Source organism: Ceratosolen solmsi, unplaced genomic scaffold, assembly GCF_000503995.2.
Source record: "Ceratosolen solmsi marchali unplaced genomic scaffold, CerSol_1.0 scaffold35, whole genome shotgun sequence".
In the NCBI taxonomy this organism is placed as follows: Eukaryota; Metazoa; Arthropoda; class Insecta; order Hymenoptera; family Agaonidae; genus Ceratosolen; species Ceratosolen solmsi.
The window spans coordinates 2,049,700-2,077,083 of record NW_011948423.1 but is presented as its reverse complement, the minus strand read 5'-3'; the positions used below and the strand labels follow the sequence as shown (position 1 = coordinate 2,077,083).

The following is a 27,384-nucleotide window of genomic DNA, read 5'->3' as shown; positions in this document are numbered from 1 at the left end:
TATGAAATAAAATTAAAATGATGTTTAATAAAGGAATTGAGTAACTGGGTGCGTATTTCAGTGAGTCAAACACAATTTTGTTCTCACAGGAGCTTGGAATTCAATTTTTCGTTACTGGTTTTAAATTCTATACGATTTTCTTTACCAACGGTAGTACATTCCTCCTTTGGTGTGTAATATACTGCATCCAAAAAGTACTTAGTAATCTCACCTACTATACTACGATCTGCAATGCTTTGGCTCGATCCATATATCGCGTACTGTAAAACAAAAAATACGACATGTATTAAAAAATTTCTATTAATTACCATAAATAAAAACTAAATAATAAATGACCTACGTATCGTTTTAATAGCTTTGATAATTTGATGATTTGTACCAAATGTATAATTTTTTTATTTATTTTGTATAAACAATGTATACAACATTTAATGTCAATAAATTCATTAGCATTTATTTATAAAAAGAAAACTCTTCTACAAAAGAAAATAAATAAATAAAATTGTTGAGCATAATATAAAAAATGAGTAATGTGCTTTATTTAATATTTCAATGTAATTTAGTCATATATATATATATATACTACAATTAATTAATTATGTAAGTAAAATTAAAATTTTTAATACTATATAAAAATATTTCATTAACAATTTAAAGATACTGAACGTCTTATTTTTTATGTAAATTTCTGCTTGAATCTTTCTGTTCAAATGTTTTCAAAATATAAACTTTCTTAAAAACAATTATTAAATAAAAGCTGTACAAAAATTGCTTGTTTCACTCGACTTAAAAGCATTATTTATCTTGAATGTATTATTATCTTGAATAGTTGCGAAAGTAACTTTCCCATAGACTTAAAATGATTTTAAATTACTATTCGTAGCTCATAGACTTAACCATAGTATTGAAACAATAACCACTTTTTTATATTTCAATGAGTAGGCTTATTCAAATCGTTTGTTCTTTTTCATTTTGATTGCTAATGTTTTTCCCGCATCTATAAAAGGAATATCTATAATATTCTATATTCTAATTTAATGAATCCTGCTAAACTCGGATGTCAAAATTTATTAAGGAATTTGCTTTGCTGTAAATCTTCAGCTGTAATAATAACACGATTTCGTGTGTTTCAAGTATATTTATTTACAAATTATTTCATACATTTGCGGTGAAATGCATAGTTTTAATGAGAAAAAACAATATAATTTTACGAAAGTGAGTGGATTTTTGAAAGCATATTTTCATGAATTTATAAAATCTAAATTACTGTAAAAAAAAAAATGAAATACCTTAATATCTAATAATGATAATAGTACTTTGAATTTATCTATAATATTTATGTATAATATTTTGAAATTTTGAAATTTTTAAGTCAATATGAATACGAATGAATTTATTACTCGAATTTTATTATTTTATAAAATTGTAAAATCTAGGCTTTATAATAATTCTTAGGTATTATATTTACGACATTATGATTTTTTTTTGTTAGTTAAATGGGTTAGTTAAATGTTGCACTAAAATTTCAAAAAATATAAATTAGTGTTTGTTATTAAAATTTACTGAAATGTAAAATGTAATATTGATTCGAAGTAAGTATAATATTAATGCTATTATAATAAATTATTGTTATTATTTACTCTAAATTTCGTACGAAACATTTAAAAACCGGATAAAAAGAGAAGCTCTGAAAAAATATTTTTAAAATCATTTGAATTATATTTACGACAAAATTATTGAATTATAATATTTGCGTGCTGCGAGCTATTAAAACAGTCTAAATAATGTAAAAACTTTCAATAGGCATCTTGGAAGAGTTTGGCATGAAAGTTTAGGAAACTCTTTTTTTACTCATCTAATTATTCTAAGAAATATGAATGTGTAAAATATTTTTTACCATATCTTCGTTATCTGAAAGCGTTAAAGAGATTAAAAGTTTATAGCTAAATCAAGCGTGCATTCAGTCTACATAATAAATTATCCAGAGTCAATAGTAAAAGAATTGAAGGAAGACACTTCCTTGAATTAGCTATCGTATCCTCACTGCATTTGCCCACTAAGCATTGATTAATACAAAAAATTCATTTCAGCTGTAATCCCCCCTCCCGCGCGATCCTCCTCCAACACGCCTGTACTAACATACACAAACGGGAATAACGTACCATGCCCTTGGCATTTTCTGACGGATTCCTGAGTATCGTAGCCACATCTTCCTTCATATCGTGGACGAATTGCTGAGCGACCCCAGGCTCCGTATGCACGTGGGTCACGCATATGTGTAAGGCGCTGGGGAACTGCAAGGGATTGAGGTTCCAACCACGAGAATTAAGTGCTTGGGACAGTCGATAGATGTCGAAGAACTTGGAGCCAATGGCTATCACAGACGTGACGGGCGTGCCAAACACATAAATCCCGTCCATTTTCCTCAATCTGCCAATGAAACAGTCATAATCTGTATATACGTGTAGATGGAGAGTGAACCGTCGACACTCGTTGAGAGGGGTGCAAAAAATTTATGCGGGCCTGGCCAAGACCCTGATTTGGTTGAACAGAAGGCATCATTGGGTATGGAAGAGGGCGAGTGTGAAGGGGAGATATAAACGTGCCCATTTGAGTGAATGATTAGATTCGCGAAGGAAAAGGAAAGGATCGTTTTTGTGAAAATTTGAAGCAAAATGTTTTTCTATTCGAAATGCCATTATTTTTACGATTAACATTCAAAGTATTGATATTACGCGTTGCTTCGATTTTTTTTTTTTTTTTTTTTTTTGCCGAAAATGGCAGGCGAGGACGCTGTAACTTTGGGGAGTAATATTTCGATTTTTAGGCATGAATTTATGATCAACGTAAAAGAAGGAATATGAAATTGCGTAGAATTTAGTTTATATTTGGATTATTGAATTTTGTTTTAGAAGCTATTGCATAATGTGAATTATATTCTATTATTTTGAAAGTCGTTATAATGAATATGTAAAAATATTTAATCGATTAGTGGATTGCGTGCACATGAAAACCATAAATATAACTATTAAATAAATGAGAAGTTGAAATTAAATGAATTAATATTCGAGTAAATTTTCTTTACCATAGAATACAATTTATGTATCATTAATTATCAATTTCATATCAGACTTTAAGCGATACATTTATTAGATAACAGAATGTTTACATCAAATATATATATATATATATTTATTAATAATGAACATGCTAATAAATTGTTATTAAAAGAATAAAAATCTAATAAATATAATAAATGATTATATAAAAAGTTTTTAATCATTTTCAATAAGGGTAATAATTTATAAATAATTTTTAAATATTTCAATGCAATACATTTCAAATATTCGAATGTAAATACCTTTATTTAATTAAGTTAAAATATTTAATGTAAAATTATTACATTGCATGAAATATTTAAAAAATTGAAGAAATTTTTGTATAATAACAAATAAGCTGTATTTTGGTTTAATAATTACAAAAGTTTTAACAATTATTGCTTTGTTCTTTTAGTTATATTGTAATCATTGTATTTGAAATATTATATTTACATAGCGAAATCAGCAGATAATAATAAACTAAAATTAAGAATAAAATAAACAGCAACATAATTCAATTAAACATTATATTTATATGTTTATTGCGAAATATAAGCAATTATTTAATTATATTATGAAACTTTATTTTAAATTATATTAGATCTATTTATCAAAAATTTAATATACCAAATGGACAATAATATTATTAATTCTAATGACAATTACATGATTGCAATAAGAAAATTATTTTCTTAGTGCATAAAGAATTTTGACAAAAATAATATTTTAAGAAATTTTTATTTTTGATAATTTGAAATTTTTCCACTTTAATTGTCATTCCATAATTAATATTTCGTTTTAAAGTCCATTTATATTTATTCAACATAAATCTATAGAACTTTAAAATACTTTAAATGTTTTTTATGATATTCCATCATATTATATTTACCTTCGATCGAATTTTCCTTATGAAAAACGTACTTAAATATTATTATAAAACATAATTTATTATAATTCAATTAACAAATATGAAATAAATAATTTTTCGGTAATACTATCTTGATTATTTTAATTATCGAGAGTTCCTTAACCGAAACTTATATGTAATCTTTTGAAAAAATTGAAACTGAATTTACGACGTTTATGACAATAAGATCGAATACTTAAGAATACTAATTGCGATTTAATCTATTTATAAGTAATATTTTTTCTTATAGCTTATACTAAACATGAATATGTCACCGAATTCATTCGCTCAATGAACTTTAGAATTTTAATTCTAAAACATTGAATAAAATTATAATAATTTAAATCCGACCCATTGGTTCATATTTATACTGAATGTCAATAATAATTTTTATTTATTTTTTAACGTGTACGAATGATTGTATCTTTTAATATTTTATCCAATTTTAGATTAATTTTCACTTCCATCAAAGACGTTATTTCATTATTAAATCTACGGTTCCAGATAAATTCCTCACCACTAAAAATAATTGAAGTGTAAGTGTAAGTGTTATCCTTTTCATCTTTTAAAATTTAAAATCCATCCTATTAATTTGACTGTTGTTTAAAGCTTGAAAATCTTTTAAAAATAAATATCAATATTAGAACAAGTCAGTCATTTTAATACTAATTTTTATTATTATATTTTTTGTTTTTTGCAATGTAAATAATGGTCAATAATATACTTTATTTTACGTAAAATAATTAAGTTTTAATCATCTGTAAACACACTTTTCACAATAATAATAATAGTATGTACAAAAATAAAATTCGATTCAGTTTTAATTAAAAGTATGTAAAAAAAAAAAACAAAAAAAAACAAAAAAACAAACAAAAAAACAAACGATCTTTTCAATATATCAAAAATTTAATATTTATTATATATTATTGTTTGCTGTTAATATTTTGCATTAAACTTTAGTTCAACTTGAAGCTGAAGGTCGATAGTGACATTAATTTTAGTCGTGTTCGAGCGATGTACGCACATAAATATGTACATACTTATTTAGTCGTTGTAGATATTGTAATGCCCTACTTAATTAAGATTTCTTGTTTATTTTAAAACATATTAGAAATTAATTATTTATCATTAATTCAAATTTATCAGATGATTATAATAAGAACTTTCAGTAACACAAAGTCTTATAAACAATAATAAATTGCTGTGTAATAACGACAATAATATGAAATAATTGTTCCGATTTCATTCAAAAAAAAAAAAAAAAAAAATTGAAACGTCTGAAATCATTTTCATAATTAAAACTCTTGTAATTTGCAAACGACTACTTTATTTCAATGAAACTTAAGATACAATATTTCATCGACTGCAATTATAATCTAATTATTCTGACATCAAATTGGATATCGTTAAGATGTATAAAGAAATTTCTTACGGAAGAGCCATATTAATTTAACATGTGTTACTAATCATAATGTTCGATATTTCAGTTTCTCTTAGTGAAATTAAAATTAGTACTTTACAATGATCAAATGATCAAAGCCCCTGGAACTTACATTCAAATTAATTAAAAGAATAAATAAAGGGAGAATTATATACTTAATATGGTTAATAGACTCGTTATTTCTTAATAAATATTATATATAAAAAATTTTATACAATAAATATATTTGTTTAATCATATTTAAACGTAACCTTTAATAATTGTTTAACAAAAATACATTATTTAATCGATCTTTTGTGTATTATTATTTATTATTTTCATTATTAATTCTAACGAATGTGATGAATGATCGGCATTTGTCATGAAATGAGTTTATGCCTTCGTTCGTATAATCTTACTTGGCAAATATTAGAACAAGTTTATCTGTTAATATCATGACTAAATATTACTATTAAAATTAATAATTCATTTATATATATATATATATATATTATATGCAAATATATTTAGACACTTTGAAGTACACTGAAAAATATGATACAAATATAAATGAAATAATGTTAAATTCAGCAACTTGTTTTATTCGTAGGAATACTGTCGTCGTTTTATTTTAAATATGAAGAGAAAAATATTTCTTTGAATAGTTGAAAATTTTGGGTACCATCCAACCTAGTGAAGATCAAATGTATCTCTTTTGTATTCAGCTGTATTTACGTATTTTACGCTTCCCAGAATATGCATTTACCGGAAAAGGAAGTTGTTATTTTGGTATCTCAAAACTCAATTTGTTTTCGAATTTTAGACTACAGTTTTAGAAATTTTAAATTTGAAAAAAAGTTTGTTTTTGTTTAGGAAACATTTTCTTTCACAAAATTATTTATATTTAAAAAAAATAAAACTATAATTACAATTTGTACCAACATGTTCATATGATAATATGAAATATCAATTTATTTATTTAACATGGACTGATTTGTATTAAAAAATTTGCAAATTTTTACCAATTGCCAATAATACAAGTAAAGAAGAATTTATAAACATTACGATTGACATCCCTATATATATATATCTTTAATTAAAGCATTTATAACTTACTTTATTACTACTAAAAACATTTATTAAAAATGATATTAAGATATTGATTCAGTATTTATTATATAATTTTGTTCGAAATGTTCAAGATATTTTGTCCGATAGTATTGGTTATTTTATGTACAGTACATTGAAAACTTTTCGGAAAATTTTATTTTTAACTTTACTTCATTAAGTTATAGATTAAATCTTGATATTGAGAAAATTCAATGATGATACAAGTATAATACGACTCAAATAATGATTATTTTCATTAAATAGCCATAATATTATTTTGCAGATATAACATTATGTTCGATATTTTCAAAATGCCAGTTTCGTTTATAATAATTTGTTTTCTCTTTTTACTACTTTAAAGATACAAGTATTATCGAATTTATTTTCAACAGATATTATTTTCATTAAAGTTTAATAATTTATTGAAAATCGTTTTGACATGCTAACGAATATTTATATGAATTTTAAATAAAATTAATTACTAGAAATGAAGATCATTATCAAATAGACGATTGTTACATGTATATGGTTGTATATTTTTAATATAATTAAATTAAAAATTTCAAGTTTTTTTTTTCTTTTTAATTTGCCATTCCAAACAAAATTGCTAATAACAATTTATATTTATTTAAGTATTAGATAGTATCATTTAATACAAAAATGTGAGAGAACTATACGATTTACTAACATTAGATATGTTAAATAATAACATTCACAAAACAGAATATATTAATAAAGAGGATAAATTTATACGAAATAATTTGTATAGAAAATATAGAAATTAAATTGTTACAAATAGTTAAATTAGCTTTGCCTATATTCATAAAAGAATAACTATTCAAAACTATTAACAAATTTAATATTATATATAATAAGATTATTTTATGTTTTCGATGTTTCATAAATAATAAAAAGTTCAAACGCAATATAGAAAATTTAATTTCTTAAATATTTACACATAATATTATGTTAATACAATGTAAAATCATGTACACGAATATATTGGTATTGGTATATGATAATGCATTGTCAATGCCATAAATAAGGCTTGAACTTCTCTCGGGTTAATAATATACGGTAATATTAAATTAAAACATAATCTATGGAAATGTAATGGTAGAGAAATTGACAATCTGAAGATTTTGTAGATGTTAGGTAATGGTGGAAAAGAATGAAAATTATTAAGTTTTGAAAAGTATGGGCTAGACAAAAAGTTACAATTAAAAGAAAAAGATTGTATAATTAAGATTTCTTTATGATATACAAATTTATTAGAAAAATGAAATTACACTCCTTAAAGAAGTTTATTCGTGAGTAAAATTTTTTAAATTTTTTCATCGTATGTATTTCTGAAATCATCCAAAACTTATGAATGATGATTTATTAACATTATTGATATTGCGTAGTTACAAATATCATATATAAATCTAACAAATTAAGAATTTACAAAATTTCAATTTATTTTCTTATTTTTCACGAGCAACAGTACGATAGCAGTAACTCTTTTCTCTAGTTTATAAAATATAAAAAAAATTACGAATCATTAGGATAAATTTGTCGGAGAAGTTTATGTGAAGTTGTCGGTTATATATCAAGCTGGAGAATGTTTTACAAATAGCAGCTTTATTATATAAAATTCGAATACTTTTATCTGCGCATTAAATATTAATAATAATTACTTGCCGTTAAAAATATTTATCAAAAATGTTATGTAAAATGTAATATATGTCGCGGAATTCTCGGAAAATTATAAGTATTTTTGCATTCAATCGTAGGGATTGATTTCATATCATAAATAGTAAACTGATTTCATTTTAATGTCCTAATGTTCCTCAGAATTTAAATTTTAATTGCTCAAAAACAAAAATCGATATAACATTAATTAAACGTAATGAAAGATTCAGTGTAACGTGCAATAAATATTAAAGATAAAAATTATCCTCAACGAATAGCTAAAAAAATTAATCCACGACAATGTTTATTGATTCAAGTCGGTCAAACAATATCTCCAAATTCGTTATCTCTACTTCACAAAATCTTCAAATAAATGCACTCAATCAAATTGTAAGTCCAGATTGACTTGCGTACCCGTGCCAACTTTCCAAACAAATAAGCCAAACTACCAATCGAATAATTAGTTGCCGTATCACCAATCAACCAACTCCCCACAAATCAAGTATATGACTCAAAGTTCCGCACCCCGACCGTCTATGATCGCTCTACTCGCTGACTCCGTAGTCGCTCGACGTTCGGCCCTTTCATTTCCCGGTAATCCCGATTTTCGCGATATTACAAGCATACGTACTCTTGCTCGATGAACCTCGTGGTGTCGATGACCTTCTTGGTGGATTGGACGTAGCCCTCGTGGCCGAAGTAGAGGAGCGTCGCCCAGCAGGCGGCGATTATGCCACCGGCCCTCGAGCCGTTGACCGTCGGCGATCCGTAGATGCCGCCGAGCCAGTCGGTCGTGATCGTGAACTGGTGATGCCGGTACTTCTTGTCCCTGTAGAGGACGACCGATGAGCCCTTGGGCGCGTATCCGTACTTGTGCGTGTCGGCGCTGATGCTGCAAACGCCCTCGAGACGGAAGTCGAACTCGGGCACGCTGTAGCCGGCCGCGCGCATGAAGCAGATGAGGAAGCCGCCGAGGCAGGCGTCCACGTGAACGGGGACGTTGTAACGTAGTCCGAGCTTCGCGATCGCTTCGATGTCGTCCATCGTGCCGTAGGGGAAGTTCGGGGCCGAGCACACCAGCTGCGTGCAATTCGATCAATTAGAGAGGGGAGCGACGTCTCGGGCCGTCGAGAGGACGATCCGGGGAGCCTCGTGCCAGGTCGAGAACTTTAGCGATGATATCGCTTTTTTCGATCCACCGCCCTTCTCTAGGCTTTTTGCAATTTTCAAGCTTTGGAGCGTCGATTCGACGCGCGTAGTATGCAATCGGGTGTAATAAACAAAAAATTTTCTAATTTAAGCGCACAACGAGCGCAACACGTTAGCCCGGCTTATTTTTTTTTTTTTTTTTTTACCGACAGGCCATGATGATGAGATCGATAATGCCGGAATATTCAGCAATAACGGAGGCTCATCAAGGCTATGGACACTAAAAATTTTCGCAACTCTAACAAGGCTTCATGGGATTTTGAGCTCAACAGTAAACTAAACTAACCGACAATCGTCCATTTTTATTCGTGCATTGTACTTATTGGACGGCGGGGTCGATCGTCGTGGCAAGTAACTTTCCCGCGACGCCTTGTCATCAGTTTCTTACTTTTTTTCCCAAGTTTCGCTACTTTACAATTTGCAAAGTTTTCATAGCGATAAGGAAAGCCCGAGCGATAAAGAGCGATGCTATGCTAACGACAATCATTTACGGCACAACCATTAAACGTCATGCCTTTATCGTCCACTTGAAACGAACGTTTCCACTCTTCATTTGACACGATTAGTGCTGAGCTCTTACTGCATAATAATACAATTATAAATGTTATTTATATACATTTTTATTTTACTCTATACTTTATTTACTTATCTATGTTTTACTCGTTATTTAATCAAACAAGCAAACCTTTGTATTATTAGTTTCTATATTATGTATAATTTCCTAGAATAATAATGAAATACCGTATAAACAAAAAAAAAAAAAACAAAAAAAAAACCAAAAAAAAAAAGAAGATTTAACATTCATTCGAATCAAATTTAATCCATTAATAAACATACGTTTATTTAATTTATCTTTTGTTAGTGTATACGTAGATCATATTACTAGTAAGTTCCCTCTGATTACCGGTTATTTATATTTGTAAAAACAATGGCTAAGATAATTTTCGTAAAAGTACTATTTTTTTTTTAAATAATCCCGTTCAATTTAAACGACGAGCAAAAATATTGATTTCATATAAATTAACTCCTATAAACATACTAGTTTTTCGCACACCATGAATTACATATATATATATAATTACATAATAAATATAAATAATAAAGTTATGCAACAAAGATATAACTATAATATAAAAAGATAGAAATCATGTATAATACCATTTCATTGTATAACTAACTATTTTCAAATATTATGATCGAAGGTTCTCGTGTGTAATAGTGAAAAATGAAAGATTTACTTAATCACGTGCGAATAAGGGTTAATTTAAAAGTGGGATAAGTACTTGGTTGCACAAGGACATTCGATCGTTATAATTTAACATTATTCTTATATAAGTATTATGAAACAGATTAAATGAAAGTTAAGAGTTAAATGCTCCCGAAATAATGACTATCGCTAATATAAATTCACACTTGTAGACAATTTCGGTACTTTTGATTGAACTAATGAATATAGATTGACTTCCGAGAGTAATAAATATTTTCCTTGTAATAGCTTTACAGTTCTTCATATATATAATATCTGCGATGTATGGATTTTCATACCAAAATATTCTGAAATGACTGTTTTTTTGTTTATACGTAATGTAATGTCTATAGCATTTATATATTATACTCATATTTTAGATTATATGTAATTATACTTTAAATCATGTTATAAATACGCAAGATGTTTAATCATTTTCTTATATTTTTTCAAAACGCCAATAGCTTACTTTCAATGAACTTTTACATAATTTGAAATGTATGAATTTTAAATATACGCATATTGAAAATAATAAACGATCGATAGTAATGCTTACAGATTGCTAATACAGATTATAAACTTAATTCATTATAAATGTTTACATTGCGCATCTATACAACTAAAATATAATAATTTTCGAATGTTTATAGTGAAACAATTAATTTATTTATACTATCTCCCAAATCTCATATTTATTAAGCAAATGCCATAAATTTCCTTACATCATTTCTCCCGATAGACAAGTCGTTAAAGAATATTTTAAGTCATCGATATTTTTAACGTAAAGATTAACTATATTCTTTATTCCTTTGGGATGTATGGAATAAAATGAAGGATAAAACTATTTCATGGCACACCTAGGAATCATAAAATATCTAATTGAGTATACATTATTAGTTAATATAGCAATATAGATTTTCGGTATTGTAATTTAATTTTTTCATCTACATTATGCATTAAAAGTTCATTGAAACTATTTATGTACTTGTGGTGGTATTATTATTTTGTAAATGCAAATGTTCTAGATAAACTATAATTTCATGTAAAAATTCAGATAAATTTTATGTGCATACTTGAATATTCCAGTATAAATCAGCATAGTATATTTTTTATTGATTTTAACTCATTCATATTAAAGTAAATATTATTTTTTTTCTTAAATCTTTATGAGGTAATCTAATGGACCGTATTACTCTTTCTAATAGACAATCGATCAAAATTTAGTGTCATGAATATGTCATTACTCATAAGCGTGAATCAAATTAATAGGAATGATTAACTTAAGGAAATCAATAAGACATTTATTGGTTTGTAAATAAAATGATCAACAATATTAATAATGTATTATTTAACGATAGAAATTATATATATATATATATATATATATATATATATATATATATATATAATTATTATGATAAAGTTCCAAAGAATTGTAGTAGAAAGTTTAGAATATCGGTAGAGGTCAATTTCAATGTACACTCGCGGCTACGTTAATCCACGATGATATATTATATTTATAGTATTAGTAATGGAAAAATATATAATTTTGGAGATATTTGCTGCGAAAAATATTATTTCTAAGATAAAATATAACGAGGGACATATAAGATATCATTAAATATTGTTTTTTTTTTTGGTAGGCGAAAGAAATCAGAGTCGCTAAAAGATGAGAAAGAAAGAAAAAGAAAATTCTTCTATAATCTATTCATAAAATTCAATTTATATGACTATCTATTGTAGTTAAATTAATTATTATTTTATTGATGCCTGAAAAATGTATCAAGAGTTTTTTTGCATTGGTAAAGGAAAACAAAAGAGAGAAAAATATTCTCGAATTAGTTACTTAGTGTCACACGAGCTCTAAATTAATAGTTTTAAATGCCATGGCACTAAGAGTATAAGATTCATTTTTCCAAATATAATTTAAATTAATAAGTGCAATAACATGAAATAAATAACAAACTTCAAATATATCCAGTAGAATTACCGAATAAAAATGAGATTTCTGTCGTAATTCTTTCGACCTACTTTACTTCACGTGATTTCCCTACTTTAACTCTATAAATTATCTTACCATTTATAGGATAAAGTCTTTCGGTTTTTATCACGCTAATTTCTTTACAATACATAAAGTAAAGTTGCATTTACTGCATAAAGAAACATCGGTTCGTAAATGCTTATAATTGTATTGCTTGTAGGCATAATCAAATTTAATAAATTTATATTAAGCTCATGTATATATATATGTTTCTTAAAATTTCACGAAAAATTGCTTTATTTTCATTAAATCGCCAATAATATGTCATGCAGTCGTCAAAATTCATAATCTACAACATTTTAATACAATAATATTTTATTCTTATTGTAAAACATTTATTTTTGACATAATGTATTTGACATAATTAGCTGACATTAAAGGCTGGGAATACTTTTCTATAAATTTTTCGAAAATGCTTTAAAAAAGAGGTTATTAAAAATTAAGGAAAATTCGACAAATTAATGATGTTTCCATATTGTAAATTCTCAAAAAATGCCAATAATCTAATTATTAAAAAAACGTATTAGCAGAAGGTCTATTGCCAGTTAAAATGTTTAATTTATAAATTATGTAAATCCCGATACCTTTTAGTTCAATCTCTACTTTAGTCAGCACTATACATTCAAATTCATTCTCATCTTCATGCTTTCCTTCCTCCTCTGATTCTTCATTTTCGTTTTGCTCTTTTTCACTTTCAGCATCGTCATTTCCTACTTCTACTAGTATTTGCTCTAGTTTTACTATCTCAAGAAGCTAATCTCTCTTCATCAAAATGACCTAATAACTTTCATAATACCATATTATTCCGAGTGAATTCGACTAAAATGCATCTGTAAATAAAGAAAATCTAAAAGAATTCACTTACGCAAATCAAACTTCGCAATTCAATTTTATTCGTCTCATAATATATATTAAAATTACGCAGTTTTAACAACAAATGTCACTCATATTTTATATTAACTTATATACTCACTAGACAATAATATTATTATCGATAAATATTAACTATTCGATTGCAGTAGTATAATTAATAAGAACTTGTAACAATTATTTTTTCTATAATACCAATCGATACGGGGCCTCGCTAATATTCAACTTTCAATAGCCATTATCGACGAAATGTTAAAAATTATTGTGCAACGATTTCAAATAATGTCACTCATAAATAATTGATACGTTCTACATTATTTTATATTTCTATGGGAGATTTTAGCTACGTGATCTTTTATTCCTACCGTTCGTCAATATAGTAGGACAACTCATTAAAGTTTCTAAATGTCTATTCGAATATCCCAAATGTACAATAACGTACATGATTTCAAATGTAATTGCAACTAGATTGATAAAACTAATGTCGGTAAGTGAAGTGACGTAATGTAAAATATTTTATTATAAAGACTTACGTTAATCAATTGGCAAATATAATATGAAAAAAGCAATTATATAAATGCACACACACACACACACACATTTCAATTATTCTTTTATTATGCTAAAAAGGAAATATTGAGTTGGTTAAAAAACAAACAACAACGACATCAAAAAAGAAAAAAGACTTTCCTACGGTGAAACGATTGGATTCATTCGCATTGCTTATTATTTGTTTAAAACGACTGAACAATTAGAAAATATCATTAGCTCATTAACACGTAATCTAAACCCAAATAATCTCCCTTATTTCACGTTCCAAGATCATAGATTCATTGGGAATAAATTTTAAATTCTTTTCGCAAACTCATGCACGATTCTTTACGCATACTTGTGTTTGCTTTTGGAAAGAGAAGAAGAATAGGAAGAAGAAGCAGAAAGAATAAGAAACATATAAATAATGAAAGAAAGCAAGCTGAATTATCTGATTACGAGGCTGTTGATGTTGCATCTATGCGCACATGGTCGCGTGTGTACATATCCGCATGAACACTGTACCAAGGATAATGATAAATTATTATACAAGCGCCATGCATTTGCATGTATTCAGGACGAACCATCGTGTATGTGGGGTCATAACGAACAGTCATTGTCTCGAAGCTTAACTTTATGGAGCTGCGGCTAAAGTGCTTTAAAAGCCAGTATCGCGCGCCTAGTTTCTCCGATAAGGAGTCGAAGAGTCATGGGCGCCATTCCGATTTGCGCGGCTCTCCTTAGAATAAAAACGAGCGAGGACGGTGGAGACACACTTACCATAATGGTGTTTCTCGTTATTGCCCGCTTCATAGCGGCGATGTTGACTGTGTAGCTGTCGGGGTCGAGCTGCACCGCTCGCACTCGTATCTTCAAGTACTGGGCCGCTTTATCGAAGGCCGAGTGGGCCGTGACTGGCATCACCATCTCCGGCCGGGTTATCCCCTTGACATCGCGAGCGTAATCCCGGAAGGCCTTGCAGGCCATGAGTATCGACTCCGTGCCGCCTGTTGTCATCTATACGAACATAAGCAATAAGGCCACCCACCCCCCGAGCCCAGCGGACTTGTTAGTCTTTGCTGGGGATGGTAAGAGCGCGTCGTTGCCGCGCTTTTTTTCATCTCTCATCTCTCATATCTCTCATATCTCTCTCTCTCTCTCTCTCTCTCTCTCTCTCTCTCTGTACTCTACTCTACTCTACTCTACTCTACTCTACTCTACGCTACTCTACTCTACTCTATTCTTTTATCCTGGCACGGTTGTTGTTGTTCGCGAGTGGTCTAGCTTAAGCGCGCACGCAGACAGAAGAAACCCAGTGCTTCGACTTTTTCCACACCGTTGCTCGAAATTAAATACGAGTGCTCGCGGCTTAAATGTCTAAGCTCCGGCGGTTGAACAATCTTTTTTCTTACTGCGAATTAGATTCGGTAGGACTCTGTATGCCCAAGTATGCCACCGGCGATCTTTTCTCTTTATTTTGTCGTGGACTTTTGTTAGAGAGACGATGTTTTAGCACGATTGCGCGGGCTCGAGCGCTCAAACGCCGAACAAATGCGATAGTCGGATTTATCCTGCATTTTATTTTTGCGCATTTATTCAGCGTTGTAATGTGAGGTCGGAGATGTTGTTAAATTATTGCGGGAAGGTGGAAGCGCTATTGGATAAAAGGTTAAAGGAATTTTTAAGCGTCTATAAAGGGAAAAATCGAATAAATATACGGCACTGTTTTGGCAAACTTTATGTTGCCGAAGAATTGAAATGCACAATAATGGAAAGAGTAATAGGTATAAATATATTTTTTAATATTTTTTTAATTTACGTTGAATAAACGATCTACTTTTCAAGGGATATAGATATATCCGATGGAAATTCATTAAGCGGAATATCTTATTTTCATTTCAAATAATTCTTGAGTATTGTACAAATTGTTTGCGAAGGATACTTTGTTCGCTGTTACAACGGTGATTAAGAAATCGCTTTATTTTTCAAATCTACTCGAGCATTTGACATACTTAAAGCTTGCGTAGTTGTTAAGCTTAAAAATATAAAATTGTATATTACTTGCAAAAGGGCCATTTCACTAATCGTCGGATGGCTCATTTTTCTCAAAGTCTCGGATATTTATGAACCAAAATAATAATATTTTAAATTATTTGCAATTTTCAAACGAGATTAATCTTCGGCACTCCTCAAAAAGTACAAACTTTAACAAAATAGCTTAATTAATTTATAATCGTAATCGGAAATCAACCTGCAATATTGCCTTGATTAAGCCATAAAATATTAATTTGTTTTTTGTTTTTTATTTAAGTTTACTTAGTCAACGTTCGAACATCGAGACTTACCAAGAACAATCTCTAAAAAGTTAAATTAACATTAAACGTAAATTTTCCATCTGAAAAAGAATTTAAACTAGGGCCAATTTTTTAATTAATAATTTAAAAATAAAATTAATCACTTCGTTTACATATAAATTCATAAATAAAGATAATTTTGAATAAAATATTGTAAATTTATAATCAGATAATTTTAATTTTTCATCTTTTGTCCACAAACTTTTATATTTGATTAAGTAAATAAAACCTCTAAAAATGCCGTATTTTATATGAAACATACAAATTTTTTATTTCTTTCAAAATTTACAACGCTACATTTAATTGTATTTTTCATTCGAATTCTTTAAATAAAAAAAAAACAAACAAACAAACAAACAAACAAATATTTTTCAAATATGTAAAGTATATTTTTATGAAAAATTATTTTAAAACATAATTTGTAAATATAATATTATAACAGATAGTAAAAACAAGTTAACTTCGTTTGAATAAGGTAAGTCTTGTTTTCGACACAAAACAAAACTATCGAGATAAAATCTAATCTCATGTTAAACGAAATCAGGCAGCTTAAATAAAGTTAAGAATCTATTGAAATCTAAAATATAAATTCAATGAAAATTTCAGGTTGTTTGTTGCACAATTAAACCTTTTTAATTATATTAAATTCCACTGTTAATTATCTGTAAATAAATTTCGATATAAATTAAAATAATTTAGAATATTTTGAAACATAATTACTTTTTAAGTAGTTTTCTATAAAATCTGTAATAAATAATCATTTAAAACATTTAGTTTTCTTACATCTACCGATAATAAATATTGTTCAAATAACCAAGAACATAATATTCCAGTTAATTACTTCCCTATATATAAATTATTCTAATAAGGTACGTAAGCAATTTATAAAAATATTTTCAATACACTGATAATGTTATGTTTTTATGTGAATTAATTAGCATATTTTACTTCTTATTTAAAAAAAAAAAAAAAAAAAAAATTCTTCTTAAATATTCCGTTGCAGATCAAGTATTATTTATTATCCTTCTTCGTAATAAAAATAAAATTATACTTTATAACTTATAATACAAGTATTTCCTAATAATTTTTACTTTACCAAAATGAATGTTATGTATGCAATAATTCCATCCAATTTTAGTTTATATTTTATATTCAACAGTATTCATAGGATTAATGATATTTAGATATTAATTACTCATTAATTTAAATATAGAATTTAAAAATCTATACATCTTATATAGCGATATTACAATAATAATTTAAATAATGAAATATTAAAGAATATTTTAATATTTATATTTTATATTTAAATCTTACTTCTATTGTTAAATTCGATTTTTACTTTGTAATTTTTTTTTATTTTTGTGTAACTTTAATTTTAATTTTATTTTATTTTAATATTAGTAAAATTGGTCATACCAATTATTATTTTTCAACGGCTTAGCCGGCATTAGAGTCACTGTTAATCACTGTGATTAACTTGGATAATTTCTACTGGCTTGGCAATCTTTTATTAAATCTCCCGATTGAAAGATAATAATCATAAGCGTAAAATTAGGCAGAGGAATTAATGTGTGATTTACCATTAAATATAATACAATAAAAAAATAAATACTTGTTGTATAAGTAAATAGATATTGTTAACTTGACTAATCGACGTTATGTACCGTACCGAAAAAATTGATAATTTTAGTACAAAATTGGCTTATAACTAATCGATATTTGCATTTATAATTTTATTGCTATTTAAAATAGTTATGTAAAAAAATTGTAGTTATCTTCACTTTTCCCGTCATTTGAAGAACATCATTTTTCGAATAAATATGTGTCATTTATATACAAAAATTCTTAACCGCGTCTATGTAAATTTTACATCAATAATTAAAATCATAGCCACAATAAAGTTTCATTATGATTGGGAAAGTTGAAATTAAAATATTTTCTGAAAGTATTAATAAAAGTATTAAGACGTAGTAAAATGTAATATTTATTTGATAATTTTCACGAATGTATAATTTTGTTCCATACTGAAGCAAATGAAAAAATTTATAATAAACAAATTTATAATCTACATATTTGCAGTTCGACAATAAAGATTAGAATTTTAAATAATATTTAGACTATATTTCTATCTAGCACTATTCTTTTTCCATGTTAAATAATATTTTTAAAATGTAAACATTAAAGTCGTAACATTAGAAATAGTTGGTTACTTGACATCGTATGTAAAAATTTCAAATAAAAATTAATACAATATCTCATATATTTTTTATGAATACAACTTTACGTTTGATTAAAAAAAAATATTATTTACCGAATCTGAAAATTAAATATCTATTTAATGGAAATTATATATAATTATTATTATTAAATTTTTAAATATTATTTGAAAAATAAATATTAATATGAAAAAGTAATTGCTTTTCAAATAGATATTATATCTCAAGAAACTATACTTCGAAAATTTATTTTTCTAAAGTATATAAATGAATAACAATTCTCTTAATAAAGCATAAATTTTATTGCTCGAGACTGGTTTTTTTTTTTAATATGAAATGAAATATTACACATAAAAGATTATATTTTTCAACACAACTACGTATAATTAATACATATCGCGTTAAATTTTATGTTTATGATATTGAATATGTACAATAGTCCAAATATCAAACCAAATTACAATTAAAACAAATAATTAATTTAAATTAAAATTATTTTCTTTCATCAATTATTCATTTTCAATTTAAATTTATTCGACTTGCATAAAACTATTAATAAATATGTCAAATTCAGCGTTAATCGTGAAATTACTAAGTACAAACATTGTCGAAATTTGATTTTAAAAACATTAAAGTTCAATGTATCCAATTTATAGAGTAGTCAATTTGTAAAATTAAATATGAAAAATTAATAATGAAAATTTATATAACAAATACAAATAACAATATAACAATATAACTCAAATGAATATTATTGATTAAAATATTAATAAACATGCATTTAAAGTAACGTACAGTTTCTATTATAAATAAAAATAATCAAATAAAGTTTCACTAATTCATTCAATAGCATTATCTAAACTTGCAATTTTATATTTTAATAGAATGTAAAGATGTAAATACTGATAATTGTACTTTCTATAAAGCAATACTTTAACAATACATATAACGTCATTCATAAAAAAGAAAACAACCAAACTTATGAAAATACTTTCCACTAAACTGAATTGAAAGTTCTTTTTTATGTATATATTCTTTCAATACAACGAATGAAATTATTAATTCGTGGACTGCTTTTGTTGACGAAAATTAAGATCGATGATTGATTACAAGTATATATCGAACTTCCGGAAGTAATTAATATTTACCGTGCCGCAAGAGTTGCCATCGCCGTTGAACAATTGACAAGCAATTCGAACCACTTCAGCCTCCATCTTACAAACACCAGGAAAAATGTCCGGGTGAAGAGGATTCGTAAGTGAAGCTAAACTGTAAACCTCCTTTACGAGCGTTCTGAGATCTGTTTCCGCGTTCCTATACACGCATCCGGACACTCGACCATTCTTCCAGTCATAATTGCCTTTACGTAAAAAAAAAAAAAAAAAAAGAAAGTAAAAAAGTTGTTATATTATATTAATTGAAACATTACCTTACATTTCAATATATATATATATATATATATATATATATGCACACTTATGTGTCAGCCACATTTCCGAAAATTCCAAGAAGTAGGTCACACGGATTTATCCTTAAAACGAGCGATATTTGATACCTTGTTGGAGGAGTGGTAAAGATGAGAAAAGCCATAATTCGATTTCCTTCATATTCGTAATAACGTTTTTACAGATATTTGATATTCTCATATTTAATGAACTATTAAATTCCAAACGCATTTTAAGAGAATTCAAATAAACACATATTGTTTCTATAATTCACTAATACTTGTGCATAGATGAAAATATTTTATTACATCATTTTTAATACAAACAGTTTCATAAGATAAATATGATTTGTTCTTGTAAAACGATCATTTGAAATGGAAACTTTTTTCAAAAGCCTCGATCTTCTTCATTTCAAAAATGTTTTTAATATTTGTAATTATTAAATATTAGATGAATTTTTTGTTGTTTTAATGATATATATTATTAGTTTAAGCATAAATATATAAGCAATAATATGCACTTCTTACACGGCAGAAATATGTTTAATGAATTTTGATATTTATTATATTTATTATACATTATTGAAAATTATATTTCATTAAAATTCAGCTCATTTTCTAAAATATCATATCTTATAAGAATTAAAATTTTTTTCTAAATATTATATGCATATATGATTTATTATAATATAATATAATTTAGAATTATATAAAAAAAAAATTCATTCTTCCGAAATAATAACGTAAATTAACTACAATAATCTTATCTTGTTCATGCTTTGTGTTACAATATCTATGCAAATATTTATATAATAAAAATTAATGTATTTTATGAAATTTAACAATTACAATATGAACGCAAGAAAAATTTCATTAATGTAATCATTAATTTGAGAACTTACTATATTCAGCTATTTTATATGTAATTTAGTTTTTGTAAATTTATTTTATATCAATGTGGATTATATATGATATTAATATTTATTAATAATTTATCTATAGAATGAAGAATCATTGAATTCATTGTATATGACTAATCTTTAATATTTAATTTTTGAAAACATTCTGCAAAACTCGATAAAAATCATTAAAGTAATATTTTTCTGAGTAGCAGAATTCGAAATCGACTATGAGATTGATGGACTAAATTGCATAAAATTTTACAATGAAAAAAATTTTATGTAAAGTTACATGAAATATTATAAAAATGGACATTGAATAAAATTCAATATCTGTATCAATTATTCTGACAAAAGGAAAAATAAAACAAAAAATTGATTTTGTGCCATTAACCTATTTTAAAGTATAATATAAGTCTATCTGACGTATTTATAAAATTAAAAAGATGTTTCCCAATGTTTTCCGACAAATATTTTAATTTTCTTTTTACATTTCACTTTGATTTTTACGTTTTTGTTTATACGTGTAAAAATGTAGAAAGTAATTTCTAAAAAAATGTACCGAATGATTTACGAATCATCGTCATTAGCTGCTATTCTTATTATCATTCCTGGAATCTATTAAAAATATCTTCATAATGTAAAATTATCAGTCTTACATATTAATTGCTATAAAAAAAAATTTCCCTAAAAAAAAAAGGTTACCCTAATAAGAACTTTTTTTATTCGTTATAGAAATAAGTTGAGTTAACACAATTCTATTATAATGGTTGGGATAAATTGTAATTCATATGAATAAATAATCTGATCTAAATGAAAAATCTATTGTTCTTTTCAATTTATATTATTATTAAATAACGTGTTTTTAGTTAAACAAAAAGAATAACCTTTATAATACAATGATCAACCACATAAAATCTTTCTTAGCTTTATATTATATAAATTACACGCTTGCTTGAAATTATTTTCGTATATGAAATATATTAAATAAACTCGTAAATTAAAATTGTGCATAATTTTAAACAAGTATTTTGTTAAAATCAAACTTTGGATCATACAGTAAGTATGCTAAATTTAAATTGTTAAATATTGCGATTTTATATATTTTTGCAGATATTTGAAAGTTTTTTCATATAAACGTAAAAGAGCGTAGTGAAAAGAAAAGACATCGACATGTATTGTAATGTTTAACTGGATAGAAGATATCGATAATTCAGAAATTGTTCTCCATCCTGTCCTCCCAAGCAACGAATCACTGGAAAATGCGCGCAAACTCATGAATTTCCCCGTCAACGCTTCTAATATTACAACAGGGATTGCCTTTCCTATCAGCGAAACCAAGGTAAGAAGAGGAAAAAGTAGAGGAAGAAGAAGAAGAAGAAGAAGAAGAAAAAGAAGAAGAAGGAGAAGAAGAAGAAGAAGATGATGATGATGATGATGATGACGATGACGATGACGATGATCAAGTTACTTACCTAAATAAACGCTGCTCTCCACGAGTTTCAGGATTTCGTTGAGATCGATACCCTGGTTGGGGAGACTCGTTATGTAAGGCAGGGCCTTTGTTCTATTAATTGCCTCCTCCTCAAACGACTCGCTCAGACATTTCAATTCACTATTAATCTTGTTTCGAACGGCTGGTATGCGGCGCACCATTTTCAATGCCGATTTCTTGATTCGTTCCACAATACCTGCATGCAACGGGAACTCGTTTAAAGTACTTCGCTCACGACATACGTTTACTAGTATGTCTATGTACATTATTCGAATGTCCTACGTGAAAATGACGAAAGAAAATCGGCACTTGAAATGTACCAATCATCACGTGCTTCACAAGAGCCTTCTTTTCTCCATTAATCTTTATTTATAACACGGAGTTTATTTATATAATAGCTTAGTTGTTGTTTTTTTTTATCCATATTTATTACGATACGTATTCATTAAAGAAATATGTATAATATTACGGATAATTTTTTATTCCTTTGCCTTTAATCTATTATCAAATCCTTTTTGGTCAAAATGCTTGTTTCATCTATTATATTTTAAATTAATGAAATATCCGGGAATACTCAATTTCATAAATTTTTTACAAAACTCTTGCTCAAACAAAACTATATAATTTGCATACATAATTCTCGGAAAAATACAATTGAAAATACATAAAATATTTAATTCTACTACAAAAACAAACAAACAAAAACTCGGTAAATATTCATTAAAATTTATTATAAAGCCATACAAATAAATATATTATATGTATGTAGAAAGGAGGATGTCGCGAAATATGAAGGAAAATATAATTATTCAAATTCAAAAAGATTAAAAAAAATATAAAATATCTACGAATAAAAATTGTCTATTATTTCAAGATAATGATTTATCAACATTATAGTATTTATCACAAAATCATGTAGTTTAATAAGCCTTGAACGATTAATCTTATTTATATAATAATCATATAAATTATGATTTTTTTTAAATTTATTATCATATTTCAATAAGTCATATAATAGACCAAAAATGAAAATATGATTGTTTTATAATAATCTTCTTATATTATGAAATATATATTGAAACAGTTAATTAATTATGAATGAGAAGTTTTGTTTTGATTCAATTTTTTAATAAATATATTTAAGAAAAAATTGTACATTGTTTGAACAACACAATTATAAATTTATAGAAATAGACGCTTGATTTTTATAAAAAAAAAAAAAAAATAAAAAAATAAAAAAAAAACCTTTTCGAACATAAAAAATTATCCATAAAATGTCTGTTATAAAACGTGATTAAAAATGCATTTAAAAATATATGTTACGCATATGGATAAATAATTAAACTATAATTATAATAAATAATTACTAAGAATGTATTTGTAATATTTATCTGATGCACATATTTTTTTTTTTTTTTTTTTTTTTTTGATTACTTTCATTAATACAAAAAGCTTACATATATCAACCTATCATGTAAAAAGTAAATTAATAGTTAATGTAAAAATATAAAATAATACCTATTCATTATAAATAGTTCTAATTTATCTGCATAATGAAATGAATATTATTCTACATTAAATATTACTGAAAATAACAATTAGTATAATGTACCTTCTATCGATAACATGATTTATGTATGCTTTTATAACTTAAATTATTAACAATGTGATGGATGTTTACTTTCTTCTTGAAAGATGAAATTATAGAACCAAACGACGGTGAGAATAGTAATCGATGTCATTCCCGCGATTTCCCATGGCTCCTTGCCTTTGAATGTCTGGTTAATAGTATTTTTAGCGGGAACGCTTATAAAATTTATCACGTTCATGGCGCCCACTGTCTTTTAACTCGTCCTGTGAACGTGACTTATTTAATTTCAATAAAAGGATAATGGATTTATTAATATTATCAATATCAGTCAGTAGTATTTGGATTTTTTTTTATTACAAAAAAAAAAAAAAGAAAGTAGAATTGTAAAATTAATGCAGAACAAGAATAATAATTTTTTTTTATAATAAAAGCTTTAATAAGTTTTAAGAATGGATGATTTAGAACAATTTTTAAGAATAAATGATCGATAATACAAGTATTAGAGGTATTTATGGTATACGATCTTCTTATATTACATTCATCATTCGTATTACAACATTTACTTTTTGTTTAAAATAAATGTTGATTAATTTAGTCAGTTTTTGTAAATACTTATCAATAATTATGTGCTAATCGTCAAAACTTTTGTACTATTAATTTTTTCTTATAGAATTTTCTTACGCTTTACTCGACTATCATATAATTAATAATGAGGTGTTTGAAAATATTTGACCTTCTGAAACAGCATTCGAGAATTTATAAATATAATTGCTTTTTCATTAAAAAAAATTTCAACAGTAATTGCCTATTAGCAATTAGAATATTACCGCAGAATTAAAAACATCGTTATTGGCAGTGTAGTTTTTCAATCGTAATAATCGTTACTTTTTTTCTTAGTAAATAAGAAGAGACAAATTTAATCAATTAATACCGTAATAAAGTAAATACTAAGAAATTTTTTGTTATTTTCATGCATTCATTCGAATGCAAATGGCATACAATTCATTTATTTGAAATTCTAATGTTCTTTTAAAGTTTTTGCAATTTATTTATAATATTATCATAATAATAATGCAATGATTATAACATCTAACGCACGAATAAAAAATATAACGATATTGTTGAGAGTTTGTAATATATTTCAAGGCGATTAAGGTTTTTGTAAATGGGTTCATTAAATTTCTAACAAGTTTTAAAATTATTTATTAACATATATTGAATTCATATTTTAAAAACTGTCCATTCTCGGAATAACTATTTTAGAATTTTTACAATGTGTTTTGAGATATCAACAATTAAATATCATTAGTTTTTATTTATGCCTTACAAGTGGAAATGTAATATCTTATACGGTTATGGGAGTAGGGGTCGAAAATAATTCCTGTAATTCTTAAAAGGTGAGATATGGAATTTATGATAATGTTGTATAACTTATATGCAAGGTTAATTCAAGTCGAATGAAAATGTAGAAGAAATATGAAAAGTTTTATCACGCCTGTACTTTTCTCTGAATTATAAATGCACGGACACGCGGACAAGTTCAACAAAATAAAATGAAAAGAAAAAAATTATTTATAAATATGAAAAATGTTTCGTTATTATTATAAAGCATGAATGCAGAGAATGATTTTGAATTTATTATTTATAAAATAAACATGACAGAATATTTCAACGATAAAAATGAATTAAATGATGAATTTACTGCTATTATTAAATCAATCGATATCAGTCATTAAATATAATGGAAATTTTCTTATGTAATGTTTAGGCTGTACATAATACTTGCGATATAATACTTATAATCGCGTATCACAGAATTCAATTAATTAACAATTATTATGTTTGTAAATTTTAAGCTAAACGTGTTTGACTTAGCCGAATGATTTTCCAACGTTTAAATACGACTTTAATCGTAAATTTCTCCGTCAACAGTTATAAACAAAATATTTTCCAGCATATTTATTTTTTCATATAAAATCAGCGATATTACTTGTACTTTGTTAATAATTCCTAATTAATCTAGTACGTATAAGATATGATAAGACAATGACTGTACGAAATGAATTTATATTAGACATATCAGAAATAAATATCTTGATATTGAGATTTAAGAACGATAAACTGTCTTAAACTTTATTCAAATTATCTCCCTTTAAACCACGTAAACACCATGCAATTCTTCGTCACGTATATTACGTCCGTTAAAAAGAAGTTGGCACACATTCGAATTCGCGTACTGTGCAAATACATAAGCAGCGTAAGCAATTTTCAAGGTGCTTAACAAAGAAATCGATCGTATTTTGTAACTTATATGAAAAAAAAAATAAAAAATAAATATTTATTTAACTGACGATATTTCTCTCCATAATGATTGTTTTATAATTACACGATCGTTTATCTATCGTAAATCGTATATTTGTTTAAAATGAAAACTATATTCAACACTCGAGAGAACACATGATATCATTTATAATTATACAGAAAAATATACGTATATATATTTTCTAGACAACCGCCACTACGAATTTTACAAAATAAATAGTAGTACTTTACAGCCGGATTTCTTCTAATTCTTTATAAACCTTATATTACGCACAACATCATCAATTGATAAATATGAATCAATGTATATAATATAAATATCATTGTTAACAATTCACAATAGCTCAGTTATATTAGTAAAACACTTTACTCGGGGAGCGTCGAGCGTAGAGTGAATGATATTATTTGCAATTTTGCGCTCACTTTACACAGAATTTCATAGAATATGTACTATAATGAACATTTCTCTTTGTTATCTCTCAGAAACAAGCCGAATTCCGACGTACTACTGGCAATGAGCGTCACAGATAATTAGACGCGCGAAGAGAAAGGTACGATCATCAACAAGTGGAACCACCACGAACGCGCACATACATCGAAAACGTATACAATAACAGAAAACAAACAAAAAAAAAAAAAAAAAAAAAAAAAAAAATTAAAGAAAAAAAATATGAAATATAACCGTACCTAAGTGCTGTATTCACGTAGGAGTCGTAACATGCGTACATGAGTGATCGATGGAAAATATAATTAGACCGTGATATACCATACCCTTGTATGGCCCAACTCGCCTTAATGAGACAACTCGAGCTTTGCTTCTAGTCCCGCGGCCGAGACACAGACATCAAGGAATTTCGCACAGTGCTATCTTCGTCTTTGAATTGAAAAAAAGTAGGGATAAAGCGCTGCGTGAACATCAGATGAAGATGAGGGCGCCAGCGACCGAATATCACT

The 27,384-nt window shown here is 26.6% G+C and overlaps 1 protein-coding gene across 1 annotated transcript; it reads right to left on the bottom strand.

The window, feature by feature from the left end:
- On the bottom strand, positions 1–27,320 carry Sply (Sphingosine-1-phosphate lyase). Its single transcript, XM_011499477.1, has 8 exons — positions 27,118–27,320; positions 24,199–24,371; positions 22,498–22,713; positions 19,828–20,039; positions 14,887–15,123; positions 8,841–9,289; positions 2,163–2,430; positions 1–260 (listed from the first exon to the last, which is right to left on the bottom strand). The coding sequence occupies exons 2-8, from the start codon at positions 24,344–24,346 to the stop codon at positions 84–86; spliced, it is 1,707 nt and encodes a 568-aa protein (XP_011497779.1). The 5' UTR covers positions 24,347–24,371; positions 27,118–27,320; the 3' UTR covers positions 1–83.
- Between the last annotated feature and the right edge of the window lie 64 nt (positions 27,321–27,384).